The sequence below is a fragment of the Lepisosteus oculatus genome, chromosome 12 (genome assembly GCF_040954835.1).
Source record: "Lepisosteus oculatus isolate fLepOcu1 chromosome 12, fLepOcu1.hap2, whole genome shotgun sequence".
NCBI classification, from domain to species: Eukaryota; Metazoa; Chordata; class Actinopteri; order Semionotiformes; family Lepisosteidae; genus Lepisosteus; species Lepisosteus oculatus.
This window is the reverse complement of record NC_090707.1, coordinates 21,799,874-21,821,229: the sequence shown is the minus strand read 5'-3', so window position 1 is coordinate 21,821,229 and position 21,356 is coordinate 21,799,874. Positions and strand designations below refer to the sequence as shown.

Below are 21,356 nucleotides of genomic sequence, written 5' to 3'. Positions count from 1 at the left end.
CACGGCTTCCCTCAGGGCTCACTTGGTGACACAGGTCTACTTTGTCCTGTTTAGTATTCCTCAGAAAAAGCACAGCAGAAGGTCATGCCCCACATCTGAGGTGTAAAAGAAAAAACAGGAGAATGTATCCAGGGATCTCCCTTTTTTCTCTCCTCAAATTCTTTAGTATTTATTTTATTTTTACAGGTTTGCCCATTTGGACACCACTTACATGTAATACTGTACCACCCCTGTCTTTTACTCTCTCTGTGAACTTACAGGGCTGTCAGGAGATGTTTTTCTACAGGTGCCTGGTAACAGTCAATAGTGCTAATTTGTTTCTGCATAAGAATGAAAGAAGTGATACCCCCCAGTCATAAAATCCTATAATACTGCTATTATACAGTAAATGATGCCATTTATCAGTTAAACTAAAGATGCAGCTCTTTTTACCCTTTTTATTTGTTCTGATCAATCTGAGTTTACTTAAAGCAGCTTTTATTATCTTAAATGAAGAGCTGTTATCTTCTGATATGCCCCACTGTGACTACAAACATGTAATTAAGATGAGAATATTTATTTTCAATTTTATGACTATCATTCTGTATCATTCATATTATTACTGTATAAACATTTTGTGCTGTGCTCTGTTATGATATACAGTATAAACCTGACTTTAATGTGAACTTTAACAGGTGATGAAAATCTCAGATGCACAACAAATGAATAACACTCTGTACTTAATCAAGATGTAGATATGAAACTCTGGCAAACGAAGACCAGCAGATCATTGGGAAGAAGCACTATGATTTTTGTTTAAAACACAAGCTTAATGTAAGATGTCAGTTGAAAGACCAGTCAGTTACATTAATATATAAAGCATTTGTAAGTAGGTTCCTGAAATGCAGATAGTCACATTGTGTTCAATGTCAAGGTGGGCATTGTCTCAGAATCTCTTATGGTGCTAATCATTCCTTTTATTTAACTGTGATATTTTCAATGAATAACACTTCATTCAGTCATTTCCGGTCAGTAGGACTGGTTCATTTCCATGCCTTTATTTCACTTTGAATGTGTTTTCTAGGTTCAGTGTCAGAAATGACTTCAGCTCATATTCAGCTCTGTTCTTTCTACTCTTCAGCTGAAACGTTTTGTATGAAGCCTGTACTGTAGTTTGTCCCAGTGGTTTTTAAAATGATTTGCAGTTTCACCGAAGTAAGCAAATGGTACTTTCCTGACCCATTTGGGTGTTTCTCTAAAAGCTGAAGATTTTCATTTACTCACATTTAGCAACCTGCCTGATTTCCTTTATTTCAACTTAGCCTGAATTACAAGCTACATAAAACCAAAAATGCTTATTGGAAATGCTTTCCTTTGAGAAAGCGTGGTGGTTACTTTCTTTTTCGTGCAGCACTCCCAATGATAATCAAAAGCTCTCAGCTTGCTGTTTAAGATAGCAATGGAACTGGATGTTTCAAACCAAGTGGTACAGTGGTTTCCCATACAGTGGATCCCTTTGGACCTTGAGGTTACCAGTTCAGCTTTTGGTCGGAGGTCAATTTAGCATGGCTGTGATTCTCAGATTGATTTTTCTTTCCTCTGGAGGCTATGTGGGTTATCTTCAAGCTGGGCAGTAATGGGAATAGCAAACGTAATGTACCTTTTATTGCTATGGTAGGAACATTTAGAACAACTAACCAGATCCTGCTCCTGCCTGCTGGACAAATGATGTGTGGTTTTGGAGTCAAAGCACAGGATTTGCTTAGCACAGTGTGTTTCTGATGCTTTATGTGTTCGATAACAAAAGCAAGAAGGTTTAGTAATATAATTTTTTAATTGTTCTTGTATGTTGTTTTATTAGGATTTCAGTCAGAATGGACTGAGATTTTCATGACATATTATCAATACAGGGATAAAATGAAGGATATTTTGCAAATAATAATGCCAGAATACAGTAAAAAAGCAGTTTGTAAAACTGTACAAAACAGTAATGGAAAATCTTTTACACAAAGACAGTCTGGTCCAGTGATTACTGAAGAGATACTAATGATTATTTAGTGTAACAATCAGAAACTCTGGAAACTTCATTTACCAATAATGTTGCTTGTTCATGTCTAAACCATTATGCTTATTTAATGGTTCCAACTTTGGCTTGTGGTTTTTTTTTTGTAGTGCACTGTGTTGAATCTCCTTGTTTTATCTGTCGTTGCATGTGATCTCTGAACACATTAAATGCTAACAAAGAGCCCTGATCTGCTAACAGTACTCCTCTGGGTAATCCTACCAATCCCAAAGCCTATGTGGAAGATGTTGCTGCTGCTGTCATGTATGCCTGTGTTTCATGGGTCTTTTCTCTCCGTCCCTCTGCAGTTGATGTGAGCGCAGCACTGCCTCTGCAAGTTTCCCCAACTGCAATTCCCATGGACCTGCGGGTGGATCACCAGTTCTCCCTTGCCTCTGCTGACCCGAGCCTGCGGGAGCAGCAGCTGCAGCAGGAGCTCATTGCGCTCAAGCAGAAGCAGCAGATCCAGAGGCAGCTCCTCATCGCCGAGTTCCAGCGACAGCACGAGCAGCTCTCTCGCCAGCATGAGGCCCAGCTCCAAGAGCATGTCAAGGTATTTCTTAACCTTTAATTCCCCTACTTACTGACCTCTGCTTGTATTTCATTTTGTCGAAATGTTCCCGATTTGTACTAAATCAACAGCATTGCAGTCCCTCAGACCATCATAGAATTATGTCAACAGTCTTATGGGTTAAGCTTGTATTGAGAAATTCTTAACTTTTAAAGGCAGAGCTGCGTAGACAGTGAGACAATAAACAAATATGAGCGGTTCTATGAAATTACTGCTTGTTTCTAATAGAGCTTGAGTCCATGGACCTTCTTAAGTCATGACCTGGATAAAGCTGTTAATTTAGCTGAATTAATTTTCACTCTGTAGCTTGAGTGACCCTTTCTGATGTTGACAGATGAAAACAAATCATATTGTACAGCTACCAATACAGTAATTGTGCCTACAGTATATAATTCTGTAAAATACTCTTCAAAATATTGATTGATTTGTTTGTTTGTAATGGTAGTTGATTACAGCTTTAAAGGCAGGTAGACTGGAACCACCAAAAAAGTAAGGGTTACAATAACTGTGTGATTTTGTTTGGGAGTGATTGCATTTGAATACATACATAGGAAAGATAGGTTATTCATAAAAATTCCAGTGCCCTGCTATGTACATAACTTGTACAATGATATGTGTCATAGCACTTCTGTTTTGATAGAAGCTGTATTACTGAACCATGTTACCATGGAGAAGTTACTCGTCTCTTGGCTGTTCCATGCCAGGAAATTTACATTGCTTCTACAGTCCAGTTTAAAGTAGTGAACTTCACTACTAGTTTAAAGGATGGGCAGATATTTGAGACAGAGCTTTCCATGCAGTAGACAGACATCTGCTCCAAGGAAAGACTTCCTTCTCTTAGGTTTTCTGTATCTAAATTGTTTCAAAATTACTGCTTCTTTCAGAAGGTTAATCATGGACTCTACATGAATGTGACCATTTTCATGTTAATTTCAGAGATTGACACATAATGGGTTCAGTGAAACTTCAGGCTTTCTTTAGATATAGGCACCATAAAGGCTGGTCTCCCTTCCTTTGTGGTTCCCACTTGTATTCCTCCATCTGATCATTTTCAGTCTTCTTTTCCTGGTGACAGTACTTTACATCCAACCTCAGTACACTTTATTTTTTTCCATCCATCTTGTGTCCACTTCATCAAATTCACGGTTGTGAGGAAGCCGGAATCTGTACCAGCAAGCAACAGGCACAAGGTGGCATATAACCCGAAGCGGCAAAAGGGTACTTTATGTTTTGAATTGTTTTGATTAACATTTTAGAACGTATCAGACATTATCACAAATACAAAACAAATTAACATTAATGGAGGTCCTGAAAACAGAAGAAGAAGGGAAGGTGGCTAATAAAACATTTTCTAGGTTAAAAATGCCTCTGCCTAGGTTGGCACAGTTTATGGCCTATCACATCAAAGTTAAGCTGTATGTATTTCTGTGAGGACAATTTTTGTAAATGAATGCAACCAAGTATGAGTTAGAGACCTATGTCTCTACCCAGTCCTGCAAATGTTTAGCTGTAGTTTAGTGAGACCTGCAAGTAAAGGATATAGCACATGGAAATTAGTTGAACAGGATCACAGTTAGAAGTTAGAAGTGATAATATGCTAGTTACAGAAAGTCAGAGGTGTTTATTTATCACAAAGCATTTTCAAAACATACGTAAATAGGAGCCATTGGACTACCTGAAAAAGGATCAATGCTGAATTTTTTAAAGAAGCAAAAATATTTCCCCAAATTGTGCCACAAACAGGACTACTGTCTAAGCTGTCTAGTTCTCTGCCCCATGTCCCATGCCCAAATGACTGAGTGAGACCTGATATTTTAAGTCCAGTTATAATATTTAAAATTAGGTAAAGCCAACCACTGTAACTCTTAAGGAGCTGTACATGTTGTCATCCAAAGTCTTGTTTGATTGCGACTCAGAATGAAACTTGTGGTATTTTTAAATGGAGAACCTATCATTTAATATGACCAGTAAACAAGACCATCTAATCAGTGTAGGTGGTTTGATTTTCTTGAAAACATCACAGGAATTATTTTCTAAACTTAAAGAATTTGAACAGTGATTTGGAAAATCTGATACTTGTGGAATTCAAAAGCATTGTGATTTTTCTTTTTTTTTTACATCCAGAGAAATCACTAATAAATAAGTAATTTACTTGCTGTCATAAATATGGAATGTGAGGAACTAAGCTACTGTATATACAGTATATATTATAACTGTACATCAAAACTAAAGAGATTTGAAAACCATGGGGTTATTATAGATACTGTTTAAATGCAAAAATAAGCAAGTTTACAGTGAAAATAATATTCAATTTAATATCAAAGGGATAATCTTATTCCAAGCTGTTTACAGTAAATACCTGAAGATTTCAATATTTGCATAGATTGAGCAGCTTCCATCAGCTTCTGGAAAGTTGAAGTTTTTAAAACAAGGACATTGTAGAGTATTTTGTTTTTAAATGCTATGGTTAAGTATGCGTAATTACTTTATCCAAATTAAATCATAAAATAATGAAGAATGCAATTATATTGCAGCAAAGATGGAGAAGCAATATTTTCAGCATGAGAATATGTATGTGTAGAAATTTTAAAAGCTAAATCTTTAATATTATTTTTTAATACCTAGGCAACACATTCATTTGATTCTTTGTAAGGGTCTTGAAAAGCTTTGGAGGTAGTGGAAAGAGACAAGGACTCACTTACTGTACTTGGTGATGAAATCTCCAATCTTAGACACTGGGCACACACATGATAAGCATCACATAATACTTTATACCTTGTGAATCCTACTTCCTTTTCAAGATCAAGTGTTGCTGTTGCTTTGACAAGCATCTGTTGAAATCTATTTGCATTAGTTTGCTGCACAACTTGTTAGGCAGATGCTTTCATAAGAAACATGACAGTCAAGCTGGTCTGCATGACCAAAACTAATAGCAGCACTCAGAGAAGAAGATTACATTAGAAATTCTGCCCTTAGGAAACACCGTGGGATTTTACAGGAGGACTCGAGAGACTTCTCATTCTGTTAGAATGTGATCCAAAAAAAAAGAAATAAGCATGGCAGCGGTGTGTTTTACTCTAAAAATAGGCCTTCTGAAAGAAGTAATCAATGTCACTAGTGCCCTTTTGTAGCAGCTATGTGTGAATGAAGCAGAGCTCCCTGTGTGTTCTGCTGTGACACTTCACTGACAAACACAGGAAAGGATATTGGATTTTGCTTTTCCTTTTCTTTTCCAATAAGAGAACACTTGAACTGTATGACTCAGCGATTTAAAAAAAAAATCAAGCAGCTGGGGGTAGGTGGGTATGTTCTGTATTAGTTTGTTACTCCTTCGCTTGAAAAAAAAAAAGAGGCTAGGGATCAGTCTAGGCTTTGGATTAGGTACATTTCAAAGGGTATCAAAACAATGTTTTTGTTGATAAAATGTTGGATTCACACTATTTGCTTGCTGTTAAGACTTAATGTCTTTGTCACAGCAACATATTAAAATATTGCAAAGTGTTACAATAGTGACAGTCTTGGTTTGTCTGACCCAAGGCATGCACTGTAAGTTTTTATGCAAGTCTGCATTTAATAATTTAGGATGCTGTGACATAATGCCACTGTTCATCCTCAAACATGTACAGGGACATTTCAAAGCTTTTGTGAGCACAAAAGACAGCCCTGTAATACATGAAAACAGGAGTCAGAAGGCAATCAGCTTCTTCTTATCAAGATAGTTAGGCAATTTGTGTTTGTAGTAATTATGTTAGCATGGTTTCATTAAATTTAAAAGCAGAACTTAAATTTGGATATGGGTAATTATGGTTATGAATGAATCTACTATTAGATCAAAGTTGACCTGCACAATTTTTTATGGTAAGGTGGAAATTAAATAGACTAAATACGGAGTTACCAAGGAGCGGTGTGGTGGCTCTTTGGCTAAGGATCTGTGCCTGTGGCTGGAAGGTTGCCACCTTGCCCCTGAGCAAGGCCTTTAACCCCAACTGCTCCAGCGGTGCTGTATAAATGACTGACCCTGTGCTCTGACCCCAAGCTTCTCTCTCCCCATCTGTGTGCCTGTGTGTCTCGTGGAGAACAAGTTGGGGTATGCAAAAAGACAAATTCCTAATACAAGAACTTGTATATGGCCAATAAAGTGATCTTATAGCTAATATTTTTTTAATTGATTATTGATTGATTTGTATTCGTTTGTTAAATCTTAAAAAAATGTTCCATCAGAAATCCTGAATTAAGATGGAGTAAATATTTAAAAATTATTGACACTCATAATGATAAAGATATTTACATCTGAATGTGTATTTCTATATCATAAATTAAGGCAAGTAAGGTTGAAAGAACGTGCTAAAACAACAAACCAGAGGGCACAAGTAGAAACTGCACTGCAAATATACTGGAAGTGCATTTAGAACCAGTGCATTGTGGGAGGCTTGCCAGGACAGACTTCGGCTCCCCCACAGCCCTATACTGGATAAAATGGTTAGGGGGTTTTACCCACTCGTGTTGCGGAAGTCATATCTTCTTTTAGGAAAGGAGGAGATATTTGGATCATACCTGCTAACTATTGGATTGGCTGGTTGGGCCGAATGGCCTCTTCTCTTTCTTATGTTCTTTTCTCTGATCAACAGTAGATTGACCATTTGTTAACCCCCTTCAGCTACTTTAAGTAGAAATTAAGATACAGCCAAGACGTACACCTAAAAACAGTGCTGCTGCCGAATTGATATGGTGCCTAATCCTCCTTCAAGAAAAAAAGTAATGATTTTCAAAAAGGTATTTATCAGGCATTTCATCTTCATATTTTGTACCTTTTCTTTGACAAAACAGTGTGTACAAGTTATGCTACTGTACTGTGCAATGCTAGTGGATTGTAGTTTTGCTACCTGGAAAGTATTATTACGAGGAAGTATTATAGTGCTTTAGATATGTTCTGAAGATACACACATTCTACATCCTATAACATTGGCTGTAGTAGCTTGAGTTTATAATAATAGTATAAGCCATAGTTCTTCATAATTGTATTTCTGAGTTAGTTTTTCTGAAAACTGCATAATATTTAATTTAATAAATATTTTATTTCTGTCACTTTGCTTTGAACATTTATCATGCTATACCACTTAAAACATTGTGGTGCCAAAGTTGTCGGAGGTAGTGGACAACAAATGGAAACCCCATCTTAAATGAGTACACCAAGCATATTGAAAGTAAAGGCTTCCACGCAGTTATGGCTCATGCACTAATTAAACAAATAATATTTCAGCATGCTCATCTAGAAAACTCCTGGACAGATCTGGTTGCCAATAATTAGAATTTAAATTGGTTGCTGAGTTGCAAGCAGTTTATTTCTCAAAAAACAGTGCACCCAGAGTTCCACAGATTGGGCTACCGTAATCGGGTCGCAGTGCACAAACCGGTCATCACACCCGGCAGTGCAGATTTGTGAGTCCTACTGAGCAAAAGGTAAATGTGACATGGTCGGATGAATCATCCTTCATCATGCATGGTGCACGTGTGTCACCAGTCTGAAGAACTCTACAGCCCTGAGTGTTTGGTTCCAACAGTGATGGGCAAGGTTTGGGTGCACTCATTCCCTTAGAAAGGAAGGTCAATGCTGCAAATTGGTCCTGAATGATCATCTTCACCCCATGCTGCAGTGTATCTTTTCTGCCTTCAAGGTTGACTTCATCCAAAGAGCATGAGATGTCACCCAATGTACTGATGAGAATTGCACTGATGTTATCCATATTTCATGTCATACCCATTCACCAGATATGAACCCAGTGAAAAAGATATGGGATGTTTGTGGAAAAACATGTGAGACAGCCTTTTACACTTTCTTGTGTAAGAATTCCCTGCTACAGAATTTCGGACAGTGGTAGACTCTATGCTATGGCACATACTGTACAGGCTATACTGGCCACACATGGTGGTCCAGCACCCTTATAAGGAACTTTTACATTGTTGTTTTTTTAATTCACTTCCTGTACATAGTAATAAAAAATAACCAAAGTTTCTTAACACCGATTAAGAGTTGAAACCTCAGGTGAATTTGAATACTGAAAGTTTTTATTTGAGTCAAAGAAATCTGTGGATGTACTGTAGTGTTGATGTTTCCTACAAGAAAAAAAAAATGTTACTTATGTCTATCTCCTTATGTCTTGCAAGTCAACAATATATAACGGCTTACTCTTATTTCTGTGAATGACGTGTGCAATGATGACAAAGTAAACCTAGAATTATTGCATTCAGTCTACAGAGGAATGTTAAACTTCTGCACATTTTCAGTTTTGGTATGAATACCTAGCTTGATCTTATTGCCAATTTAGAAGAAATGAACATTGAAAGATTTACAATTTAGAGTTATTGTCACGCCTTCTGCAGCCAGAGGGCGCTCCTTCTCTGTCCTGTCCCTAGTTTCCGGTCTGCTGTCCTTCCTGTCCCTCTCTTTCCCTTGGCTATATATTTCCGGGTCTTGCACTCTGTCCTCGCTCAGCATTGAGGTTCGGATGTCCTGAGACCCGCCTAGCACCAGGGCGCCCCACGTCCGTTCCCTGAGGGCATAGGTTTCTATACGGCATTCCTGAACTCTTTGCACTAATGAGCCCGGGCCTTTTTCCCGTCTCACTGCTACGCATATGGGTCTTTTTCCGCTCTCCTGCTCCCCACGGTTAGTCCCTTTGGACGTCCGTGACAGTTATTTGGAAAAGAACCATAACTTCATGTCCTTTGATTTTTATCTTAACATCATGGCAGAAATGATTCCTTCTTAAATATCCACATGATTTAATATGAAAAAATGACACATCTCTAATCAGTAGATTTTTATATGTCTGGAAAATTAAGAAAGCTCACATCTGACAAGGGACCTTTTAAGCAAGTCCATCTTCAAAATGTTTCCCTTCCTTTTGCTCTGATAACAATAAATACACATTAGGAACAAATGTAGCCTGTTTTATTATGTTAATCTGTCATCACTATGAAAATGTGTGTTTATCTTATTTAAACTTGCATTTAAATAAGTTAAGGCTCCACATCTCCATTTCTTTGGTCAGTGTGTAGTGTGCCTACTAATACAAGTTCTTTCTTTATTTTATTGTACTGACACAGGTACAGTATATTCTCTTTGCCCGTGCCTGTAAGAAAAAGCTATTTCTTACTTTAATATCATATTCAATGAGTTTGTGGGTTAATGCTTTGATTTTTCTACTGTAGTATCTTTTAGATGCTTTACATAGATATTCAAGTTTTAAAGTGTTTCATTACTAATAACTGGAACAATTCATGGGAAAAACAATGACATGCATACTGTATATAGAATAGAAAAGTCTTACCTAACTTGTTAAAGTTAAACAGCAGTGGTGCACTGTATGCAGAGTGTCATATGGTATATTTAGTTTTCACTTTTAAATCATGTTATCACTTTTGATAACATTTGTCATAAAAGATTAATTCTCAAATTGTAGAAATTCAGGGCAATGCTTGCAGATTAAGAACTGGTTATTGGATAGAAAACAGAGTACTGATAAAGGGTGAATGCTAAAATTGGAGTTATATAATGTGTTATCTTTCTAATTTATATCAGTGATTTAGATTCTAGTCAAGTTGACAGATGGTGCCACAATAGGTCATTCAGCAAAAAATCTGAAAAGCTTTATAATTCACAACTTGGCAAATGCGTGGCAGATGACTTTTAATGTACACAGATGCTGAATTTTAGTTTCAGGTAACAGGTAGCAAAAACCTAAACTACAGGATGAGAAACACTGGGTTTTCATCTTTCATCTGAAGAAGTTACTCATGTAAAAGACTTAGGTGTTTGTGTTAACACATTTTATTTATCTTAGACCATGTGAGAAAAAGGCGAATAGAATGTTAGGATATATAATCTAAAATTTAAATCTAGGGATATGAAAATTTTACAATGCATTAAGACACAATTTACAATGTTGTGCTCAATTATGATCAATATGTTATATATATATTGTAAAATTCAGAAAACATTACTTTTGGAATTGATTGATTGTTGATCCTAAGACTTTAAAAGGCACCGAAATAGCAGATGAACCTTTTGAAACATGGAGAAATTTTTTTTTCAATGAAAGGGTTAAAGAACATTCAGTGCTAAAAGGTTCTGTTCTGAACCAGCTCTACACATAGTTGTATCAGTGTATTGACTTAAGTGATCCTGTTATTTAAACATGCTGTGCTTTAATGCAGCTTACAGAGTTGTAAGTAATTTACCTGTGGCTTTGGTAATAGATCGGTTATGCTGTTCAGCACACACTGGCATTTATCTTGACCTGCCGTTAATCTGTACCATTCTCTGGTGATGTGTGCTTGAGCTCAGCCTGCCTCTATAGATTGGAGCTAGGAGAAACAGCAGATCTCTGTTGTTCCATAAGTGAAAATGTTCAAGGAATGAGTGATGTTGCTGTAATCTCTAAAATGTGTAGGACTAGGGAAGTCGGGCCATCTGAGACAGTGTACTGGGTAAACTGTTCTAGTGCTGCGTTATAGCACTAGAAATGCATCAATATAAAGGCCTAATTTAATTTGCAGTCTTCTACAATTCCCATAATTAGTGTGTTAGAACAATACTATTTGTTACATACAGTATTTCACTGCTATGTTTTAAAGTGGTATTCAACCAAATACTGACATCAGCTTTCTGTAATGTACTTAAATTGAATGTTTTCCAATAGGTATGGTCACTAGAAATCTCTGGGCTGATTTAATGATCAAAATCTACACATGGAATTACCCAAAAATAAAGCATGTATTATATTGTACTTCCCAATATTAATACTTTCAGGAATAAAAACTACTTGAGTGTAAAGCAAAAATAGGAGTTTTGACTTTGATGTCCCAATACTTAAGGAGGGTGTTGAAGCTGATTTACGGACAAAAGGCACAAAACGACTCAGAGAACGAGAGAAGCTATAAGTTGCTTGTAATACCAATTATCTGGAGTAAGGGAAATAGCTTGGAGCTGAAAATAAATGTGCAGGTGGGACGGATTATGTTATTTGATAATCCATTAGGCATTTACTGAAGTGTTTATACAGTTAATCCAATGATAACAAAACTTTGATTACAGTTGGAAGGATCTGCAGAACTCAGGAGCTAATATTCTGTGACTGTATGCAAGTCTTCGCATGTCCCTGTGCCTTTCTTCTATATATAGTTTACTGGTGAAAACCATGTGTGAGAGCTCTTGGATGTGTCTTGTTATGCATTACAAAATAAGCTAATCCATTTGCTCCTTTTACTTATTTGTGAGTAAAACCAGGATTGCAGCTTGCTAACGTACATTTTTAGTCTTTTTAGTTCCAAGTCAATGTTACTTGAGGGTGCAGTTGCATCACAAAACTCTACTCAAAAGCGAGCTGATAAAGATATGGTGCTAGGCTAATGCAAAAATGCAAGACTTAGCATGGTGAAGAAAAGTCCCACTGCAAAATCTAGAAAAAAAATATAAGCATGTTATAAATATATAAAAATATTAAACCATAATGGTTGACTACTACCTCAAGTTTTCTTTAAAACAGATGCAGTCTTCTGGTGCTTGTAACTAAATAGTACGGTAATGCCTAATCGGATGACTTAGATATGATGATGGACATCTGTGGTACAATATAATCAATAATTGAATTAATACTACAAGCAATAGTAGTAACCTAGGGCTGTTGTATTTTTGCTATTTGTCCCAGCATCAGCAGGATATGCTAGCCCTGAAGCATCAGCAGGAGTTGCTGGAGCACCAGCGCAAAATGGAGAAACACCGCCATGAGCAGGAGATGGAAAAACACCAGAGGGAGCAGAAACTGCAGCTTCTCAAAAACAAGGAACGTGGCCAAGAAAGTAAGAGACTAGGGCCATCAGCTGTGTTCTCTCAGGGGGCAGCCACTGTCTCAGTCAGACTCGGCACTTTCTTCCCAGGAGACCTCCTTCTCTGCCTGGCTTAGGAAATGAGTTAAGGAGCTTTGTTTTCATGTGGCTTCCAAAAATATTAACTGCAGAAAAGTTGGCATAAACTTTCCAGCACTTTGAGGCAAATCAGGTCCACAGAGAAACAAGAAGAGTCCTGTTGGACCATTTGATCAGATCAGTCTCAATAGTCTTTTGAGTCTGCCTTCAGTGCAGCAAAGACAAGAAATACTGTACACACTGGAATGAGGGCAGAAGAGGGAATTTTAGAAATTTCCTTTTAAAAGTAGGAGGAGAAAATACATTAGTCATTCTTACCTTCCCTTAAACTAACCAATGTATTTTAATCTCAAACCATTTACTCTTAAGTTGTGGGTTTTGTAAGAAACTTGTTTGCCAGTTTTTCTCATGTGAAAGACACCTGTCTGTTCCCTTCTTGTCAAAGCACTTGTCTAGTTCCTCAGGGAATTATTTACAATAAAGATAGTAGTAATTGACGTCAACACTGTTTGAAAAATGGCACTTTTTATGTCATTCTTATTAAAACAAAAGTGAACTGTTGCTGTGCCTGTTTGAGAGCATTTGAGTAGATTTCAGTTCTTTATGAAGGGTTGTATTTTCTTCAAAAGTGTCTGACAGACACTGTATTTCCTGTAATACATAATTTATGTAAGACTACAAATGTCTCTTATTCTAATTCAGATTAGATAAGATTCAATATCTGAATAAATAGTGGTTATGTCATTGCTCTTGCCTCCTTGCTTTAACATTAACTAAAAACCATATATTTCTACAGCAGTCTTGTGGAGATCTTGTCGTTCTTGCATGATTCTATCAATAATTTTATGTTTAACCTGTTTCCATATACAGTAAATGCCTATATCATAGTTATCATGGATAACAGACGCATGGAATGAGAGTTCCTGGGATGTTACTATATACATCACTGGAACTTAATACAATGTATTAGAGAGCCAGTTAGGTGTTTTAAAATATGTAAAATCTCACTACTTATATGTGTTTTTGGACTCTGTTATAAGGCTTTGTAGACGTGTCTCACTCTTAGCAGATGAGCAGTGAGCCATGTCTAAGGCTTACTCATAATGGTGTTCACAGGTGCAGTGGCTAGTACAGAAGTGAAGATGAGACTCCAGGAGTTTGTGCTTAACAAGAAGAAGGCTTTGGCACAGAGAAACCTCAACCACTGCATGCCAAATGACCCCCGCTTCTGGTATGGGTAAGTATAACAGAATATAAACTTGATTAGGACAGCCTGTCAGTTAATGGGATTTTTTTTTCCTTATTGTTTATGCCTTATTGTTGTTATTCTTCTATGTGCTATACCTCCTTCTGTTTACTTTATAATGCATTTTGTAAATCTTCAGAAATCAGTGTATTATAAATGTTTCAGTGTTTATAATACATAAATCTAATTAAGTCTGTTTGGTTATTGCAAAACTCAAAATAACTTTGTTATCCTGCAAAATAAGTCATATCCAATAGTCAAATGAGATACTTTCAAAACAGCATGTTTAAACAAACAATTCGATTTTCATTTGATTCTTTAATAGGTTCACAAACGTAGAAAGCTTAGAAACCTTAGATTGATATCAATTGAAAATTATTGACGTAGCAATATTTCTTATATACTCCTTAACAAATTAGCATATAGATTTGAAAAAATAGTTCATTGAAAGGCTTCAGAATGAAGGAATATTGTATGTGAAGTATACCCTACTCCACACATTAAAAAAAATAGAAATAATTAAATTATCAATGTGAAAGAAAAGGTTAAAACCCTTTTCTGTGGCAAAATTAATTTAGGTGCTCAAAATAACTTTAATGAGCCACAAAGTTGAATAGCCTCTGTTACTGTGTAATAATAGAGGCTCATAGGATTTCACATTCCTTCAGGCAGGCAGTGCATTTCAAGTAAGGATTCAACCGTGAAGACCAAGAAGCTTTTAAAGCAATGAATAAAGTTGTATGAAGGTACAGGTGAAGGGTATAAAATATTTCAATTACAGTACCTTTAATATCTCTTAAAGCCTGGTAAAGTCAAATCATTTAGAAGACGAAGGCAATCAGACACTGCCTGGATAAGGCTGTCCCTTCAAACCTAGCAGCTGGGCAAGGAGACAACCTGGTTAAGCATGCAATTGTGTGGCCAGTGGTACAAAGTTACAAAGTTCAGAGCCCGAGATGGGAGAAATTGTTCATGGGTTAAGAATATTCCACTCGGTCCCCAAACTGAAATTAAACTGAAATAAACTTCAAACTCAAATGATAGTATAAACGTGTGGCAAAAGGTTTTGTTGTCAGATAAGACAAAATTGAATTTTTATTTGGTCTAAATGCAGAGTTTTCTATCTAATACAACCCTAGTGTAATGCATCACTCAGTCAACACCATCCCTGCTGTCAAGCATGGTGGTGGCAGCATTAATCTTTAGTTCTTCTTCTCGTAGGCAGGGACTGGAAACTTGTTATGACAGTTGGAGCCAAGTACTGGCAAATCTTACAGGAAAACATGCTTCAGACATAGAACTGCGAGAATAATTCAGTTTTCAGCAAAACAATGACCCAAAGCACAAGGCCACAGCTATTCTATGGAGTAGTTTAAAAATAGTATCTTGAATACTGCTATCCTTATGAGATTCTCAAGGAAATTGAAGGAGCTTGGTCAAATCTGCCAAGAAGAATGGGCAAAAACTGCACCAAGCAAGTGCGTACATTGGTAAGAGACATACCCAGTAACACTTGTGGCTGTAATTGCTGACAAAGTTGCTTCCACTAGATATCGTGGTCGTGGTTCTTAATACATTGGCAATCAATGTATGTTATTCTTTTCACTTCAGGTTTTGCTGACATTTACTAATTTACCCTTATAAATCTTAGTTTGAGCATTCAGATTTTAAATAAATAATAAGTTTTAAAAAATATGTATGCATCACCTTGCAATTTCTTAAACACCATGGGAAGGGTCTGAATACTATTGCAAGCCACTGTACATTGTATACGAATAGCCGGAGAACACAGGAGCCCCCTGCTCATCAGGTATGCTACTGAGCAGTCTGCACTTTTCCCTACTTTCAAATTTCTTCACAGAGGGAAAAAAAAGCAAAAAGAAAAAACTACTTTCAAGTACACCTATGAATATTAAAATATTGATGTGCATTTCCTCTCTTCTGTTCTTTTCCTGTCTCTCTTTGCAGCACCGTTTTGTGTCTCAGATATCTGTGAAAAAGAGATAAATATTCCTTCACTCTGAAACCTTTCAGAGGTTAAACCATTTTTTCATATTTATACGCTCATTTGTAAAGTTGTGCATTTTTCTGTTGAAGCTGTGAATGTTCTTACTGATAACAGTGAGGGATGAAGGTGCTGGGGGCAGTCAGATACAGAGTCATGAGACTCCTGAAGTTCTTCTTGTGTTATGCTAATGAGGATACACTTGTCCGTATCTGATCACCTCCCAGTCATTCACGAGCCTCTCTCCAGTTATGCTTTGGAAGTTAAACTAGTTAGATTTAAGCCTAGACTACAAGAAAAAGGGACAAGGAGCAAGGAAATTTGCCCATTGTCTCTTCAATCGTCGTTTTGTTATTAAAAGGAACATTAGTGCACAAACTATCAAAATTGGTTAAATTGAGATTAGCCTACTATATATGAAAATATATATCATTTTCCACCAACTGCATTACTTTTGTTTTCGTAGAACAGTTTTGTAGAACTGCTTGGGAAGATTTATTCATACCACTGCGTGCCACATAATCCAAAAATATAATGTTTTTTGTGCCAAATAAAAGTTAGCTTTCAAAACAAAAGCATCACTTTGGGGAAATTAAGTTAATTGCGGCTTAATACTTTTTAATGTTGCCAGTAAATACATTTTATCAAGTGCTCATCTGACAGAAGTAAAATACAGTGTGTTCATTTGAAAAATAATGTTCCCCACTGTAAATGGTTGTGAAAATTCCAGGTCACTGTTATCTACAATACGACAAATAAAACTACTGACAAGGTTTTAAGATGGTTAACTGATAAGATTAAATATATTGGGCAACAATAATAAAGACTTAACATTAAAAGGGAAGTCCCACATCTCAGATGTGAAATTCTAGTACATGATCTTAATACAGGAGGTGTAGGATGATGGCAGTTGAGCCACAGCAGTTGTTTTTACATTAAATTTGCACCTCATATTGTTTTAGTCTCTCTTTTGTTGCCGTTGTTTATAAACAAAGGGCAGACTTCCTCCCAGAAAAGGGTGGTCTGCAAGACCATTGTGAGTAACTCTAGATTATATGCAAAATGTGTCAATACAAACAAACAGCAATTTGATCCTGTGAACTGTCTGCTGACTGAGCAAATGGCTATCTGGGTGAAAGCCAAGCACATCTGGGTGCAGATGATGACTGCAAGACTTGCAGTTTCTAATCAGCTCTTTAGAAAATATAGAACGTAGCAAGAATCAGTCAAAATTCACATCATGATATCAAAACTTGAAAAATGCACCTATGCTAGCAGGCTTTACCAAATTTGACCTTTTTCACCTTCTTCACTTCAATATACAGTACGTCTGCACGTGTAACATTTTAAAATTAAAATAATAGGAATCGCATGAAAAAACCTACAACTAGCCGCTGTTTACCTGGAAACATGATAGAAAATTCACTGTTCACCAGGACGATAAAATGAAAATAGATGGCTTCATCAGAAATGTTATTTAAAAAGTGCAAATCTCTTAATAATATAATAAGAATTAGTATTTTCAAGAAACAGTTGCTTAAGTAACCATTTATTTTACTTATTTATTCATTAAAATGTTGTTTTGTTAATGTCTTCATTGGGTGACTCCATTAACAAGGGCAAATTTAAATTTCATATACAAAAATATATTAAAGGACTGTTAGAAATAAAACAGAGTCCTTTACAATGAAAACATTTTTATGCTTTTCAGGGTTCTGAATGATCTTTATGTTGAAATAAACATGAGTTATTCTAGTAAAGCATAGCTTTTTATAATGCATAAATAATGTTATATTAATTAAGTTACACTAATATAAAGCTATAACCATATACAGGTATTTATAGACCTTCCCATGAAAGCTACCACTAAATTCATTAACTAAAACTTTCAATTTCCATCTTTTTCAGTAACTTTATGATAACCATTCTCACACAAGGATTGATGGAATGATATACCCTTTTTTAAATTAATGGAATTTACACATCAAACTATAAACATGTATACTTTATACATATGGGAGTGTAAACATACGCTTGGCATATAGCCATGTTTGCAAATTAGCAGATGTTGAACAAATCAGATGAGTTTTTTGTTCCATTTAAAACAAAGGCAGAAATTACTTAGTCTCTTATAGCATTATAACATACAATTTCTCTTGTTAACAGTTCTATTCCAGATTATATCATGGCAAAATCTATCAATCACTATCTTATCACAAACTCACGTCAATGTTATTTGTACAGTATATTAAGACCACGACACTTATCACTACACTTCAGATATACTGTGAGGATATATTGTATAAAATACCATGTTGGCGATGCCTTGCTGATGTTCTCATCTAAAGCATGGTTGAAAGTTTTATTAGAACGTCCTTTGCATCCTGAGTGGGCACATGCAGGACACTTCCCAAGTTTAAACCATAGAGGAGTTTTGGTAAGCTAATTATACAGTACTGTATGTATGGCCTTTACAGAGAAGAGGTTTTTCCCCCTTTGAGGCTGAAGAATGTAGAATAGCTTTACATCTGACATGAACTCTCATATATTCTATATATATAGTTATCTATTATATATTACACATTGTATATAGTATCTCACCTTGGAATTCTCTGTCTTTTTATTTTATAGATAGCCTTTCATATTGAGTAGTATCCCTACAAACCCATACTTTATTCATTTATGTGGTAGTTGGCTGTGTTCTAATTTAATGACTGAGATCTAAATAAAGGAAGCTGTTTTAAGGTGATTTTATTCTAGATACATTAAATTAATTATACACCTGTTGCAAAGTAGTAACATAACACTGGGTCTTGCTGTATAATTAGCAAAACTTTAAAGCAACCTTTGAAATATGATAAAACAGTTTCAATGGGAGATGCAGTAAAATAGGCGCAAAGTAATACTTCATTTCATTCTTGTCCTGAAAGCTTTATCATTGTGTTGCTGCTTTTGTCTAGGTCTGCAAGCTGGTGTTGATATTGGGGGTAACTATGGATATCCTGTTTTTTTTTTCTACATTGCCCTTAAAACCTCAAAAGAAATAACAAAAACCAGGTGCATTGACATTAGCCAGCTTACTTAGCTTAGTTTAATGAGCTAGTTATTTTATAGGGTGGTACTATCTATTTCCCCAGTACTGTAAAAACATTAAACTTTTGACCACTGGTTTTGCATGATCTGTGTGTGCCGGCAGTAGTATGTTAAAGCAGTGTCTTTTTGTGGGTTTTCGGTGTAGGAAAACACAGCACAGCTCTTTGGACCAGAGTTCTCCGCCTCAGACCGGGATTTCAGCCACTTACAATCACCCGGTTTTGGGAATGTATGATCCCAAAGATGACTTCCCACTTCGAAAAACAGGTAACGTGGTAACACCCCTTCTAATTTACCTACATTTGTATACCTTCCATAACTTTATGTTGCAATAACTAAATTTTTGTACATTATATACTGTAAACATTGGCTACAGTCCCCACTCGGATGCCAAAACATTAAATACCTTTTTTTAAGTTTAGTTCATGATAGCCATCTTTGTTAAGTCGAGTACAGTAAAAACAAGTGATTTGTCAGCACTGCAATACATTTATCTTGATCAAAGCATCAGTAGAAACCTCTGATAAAGCTTTTTTTAAATCATGTAGTATACAGTTTTTCTGCACTGAATCAATGGGAAGTAGTGCCAGTCTGCCTGACACCCCATCTGGTCAAGCTCTGATTAAAACAAGCAATGAGCAATATTTTAGAAATGCAATACCTTGGACATACAACATTATACAGTACTTATAGCTGGATTACTGGAAGGGTATCAGTATAAAACATTGCAGTTCTGTGCATTATGCACAGGTTGGAAAGAGCACACCAGCAAAATGTACCATGGGACTTGTGAAAATTGTAAAAATAGGTGAAATTTAAAAGTGCTTATTCTTTAAAAAATGATTGTGTTCCTGATAAATACTAAAGGATTAGGGTTTGTTTTCCATTCCATTTCCTTCAGTGAAGTCATTCTCATGCTGATGTTAACCACAGCAGAGACAGCTGACCCAGAGATCTGGAAACACTATTTTTTATAAGAAGTAGGCACCTTGAGATTCTTTCTCACTTTTATTTTTTATAACTTTCAAGACATGTTTCTGTGTTAGTCTTCCCAGATGTAAAGGCCTCTGAAACCAGGCACTGTAGCACATTTATTTGTGCGGGGTGTTCAGGGACCTCAAAATAATTTACATCAAATCGAAAGGAATTTAGCTTACAAGCACTTTCAAACTCTTAAATAGATTTGTGGGCTTTGAGCTAAAATTAAAACGGGGAAATCTCCAGTTGTAACATGAAGTCTTTAAGTACTGCCAGATTTTGATTTCTTGATATGTAAATCATTTCCTAGAAAAACATGTTTGTTTTTTCTTATTTATTCTTTTATGACATCATCTTTGGCATACAAGTCTTGGCCAGTTTCATAAGGCTTGTGCAACATGTTATTTACAGAGACCTTAATTAAAATAGCATAATTTTGCTTTGAGCAAAGAAGGAAGAAATAATAAAAAAAGAATGTATACATTCCCTTTTTTCAAAACAGGAGTAATTTAGAAAATACAAGTGGAAAGGTTTTCAAATAATACCTCAGTAATTGCGTGTTGGACATCCCAATTTCACAGCCTGTTTTCCTGTATTTTTGGCCTGTGGGGAAATTGCTCACATTGTTTTTACACAGCAGAAATTCTTTAAGACTCTGCCCTACAGTAACCTATCCCTCAGAAAAACCTGCCAAAGTCTCTTTTGGGCTTCCAGCAAATTAAAAAAAAAAAGTTTGAGATTGCTTCAGGTGCTGCGTCAGCATGGGAGCTAGTGTTGAGTTAATTAAAGACAAACAGTGAGTAAAAATGTTCAAAGAAAAGGACAAAAAATGGGTCATAGGCTGATTATTTACATTGTTTTTTATTAACCCCTTTCTTTAAAAAAGTGAAAATCTAATATTAATGTAGAAATAGTCGAATATTACTTTGCAAGGTCTGCAACATTCAAGCAGGCATTTCCACACTGACATCTTGGTCATCGACAGTATGACATACAATTTTATGCATAACATTTTTGCTCTTGATACAGTTTGCATCACTTGTAAAACATTCTGGAATATTCCTATCAGATATTTAGGAAATGTTTGACATGTAGGCAGAAGTAACCTTTCTACAACTTTTTGGGTTATTGATTCTTATGAACTTTATTCCCTTGAATTTTGCAATTACATCAGCAACCAACAAGAAAAATGTATTATGTAGTTGCTTAACAGACACCTGTTACTGGGCAACTTACAATTAAGAAAATTAGCATTAAGTATAAATATAATAATGTTGGTACAATAAGGTCAAACTAATGCATTAACATTAATTCCTATACTAAATAAAAGTATGCATTATCTATACAGTACATGTAGTTATTTTTTCCTTTAATATATATAATTCTATAATATAATTCCTTTATTATAAAACTATAATAAAGTGATATTTTAGAAAAAAATCCTTGAGTAAAGCTTTTTTGTGTTCTAACTCAAGACATTGGTCGAAACTGTAAT

The 21,356-nt window shown here is 35.8% G+C and overlaps 1 protein-coding gene across 6 annotated transcripts in view; it reads left to right on the top strand.

The window, feature by feature from the left end:
* The window catches only part of hdac4 (histone deacetylase 4), a 254,039-nt gene that overhangs the window by 161,003 nt on the left and 71,680 nt on the right, over nucleotides 1-21,356 (top strand). For all 6 annotated transcript variants that reach the window (XM_015359242.2, XM_015359241.2, XM_015359240.2 and 3 more), the window contains 4 exons: nucleotides 2,350-2,594; nucleotides 12,323-12,473; nucleotides 13,656-13,776; nucleotides 19,029-19,150. In XM_015359242.2, the coding sequence (XP_015214728.1) occupies nucleotides 2,350-2,594; nucleotides 12,323-12,473; nucleotides 13,656-13,776; nucleotides 19,029-19,150 (639 nt within the window). The remainder of the gene's footprint in view (nucleotides 1-2,349; nucleotides 2,595-12,322; nucleotides 12,474-13,655; nucleotides 13,777-19,028; nucleotides 19,151-21,356) is intronic.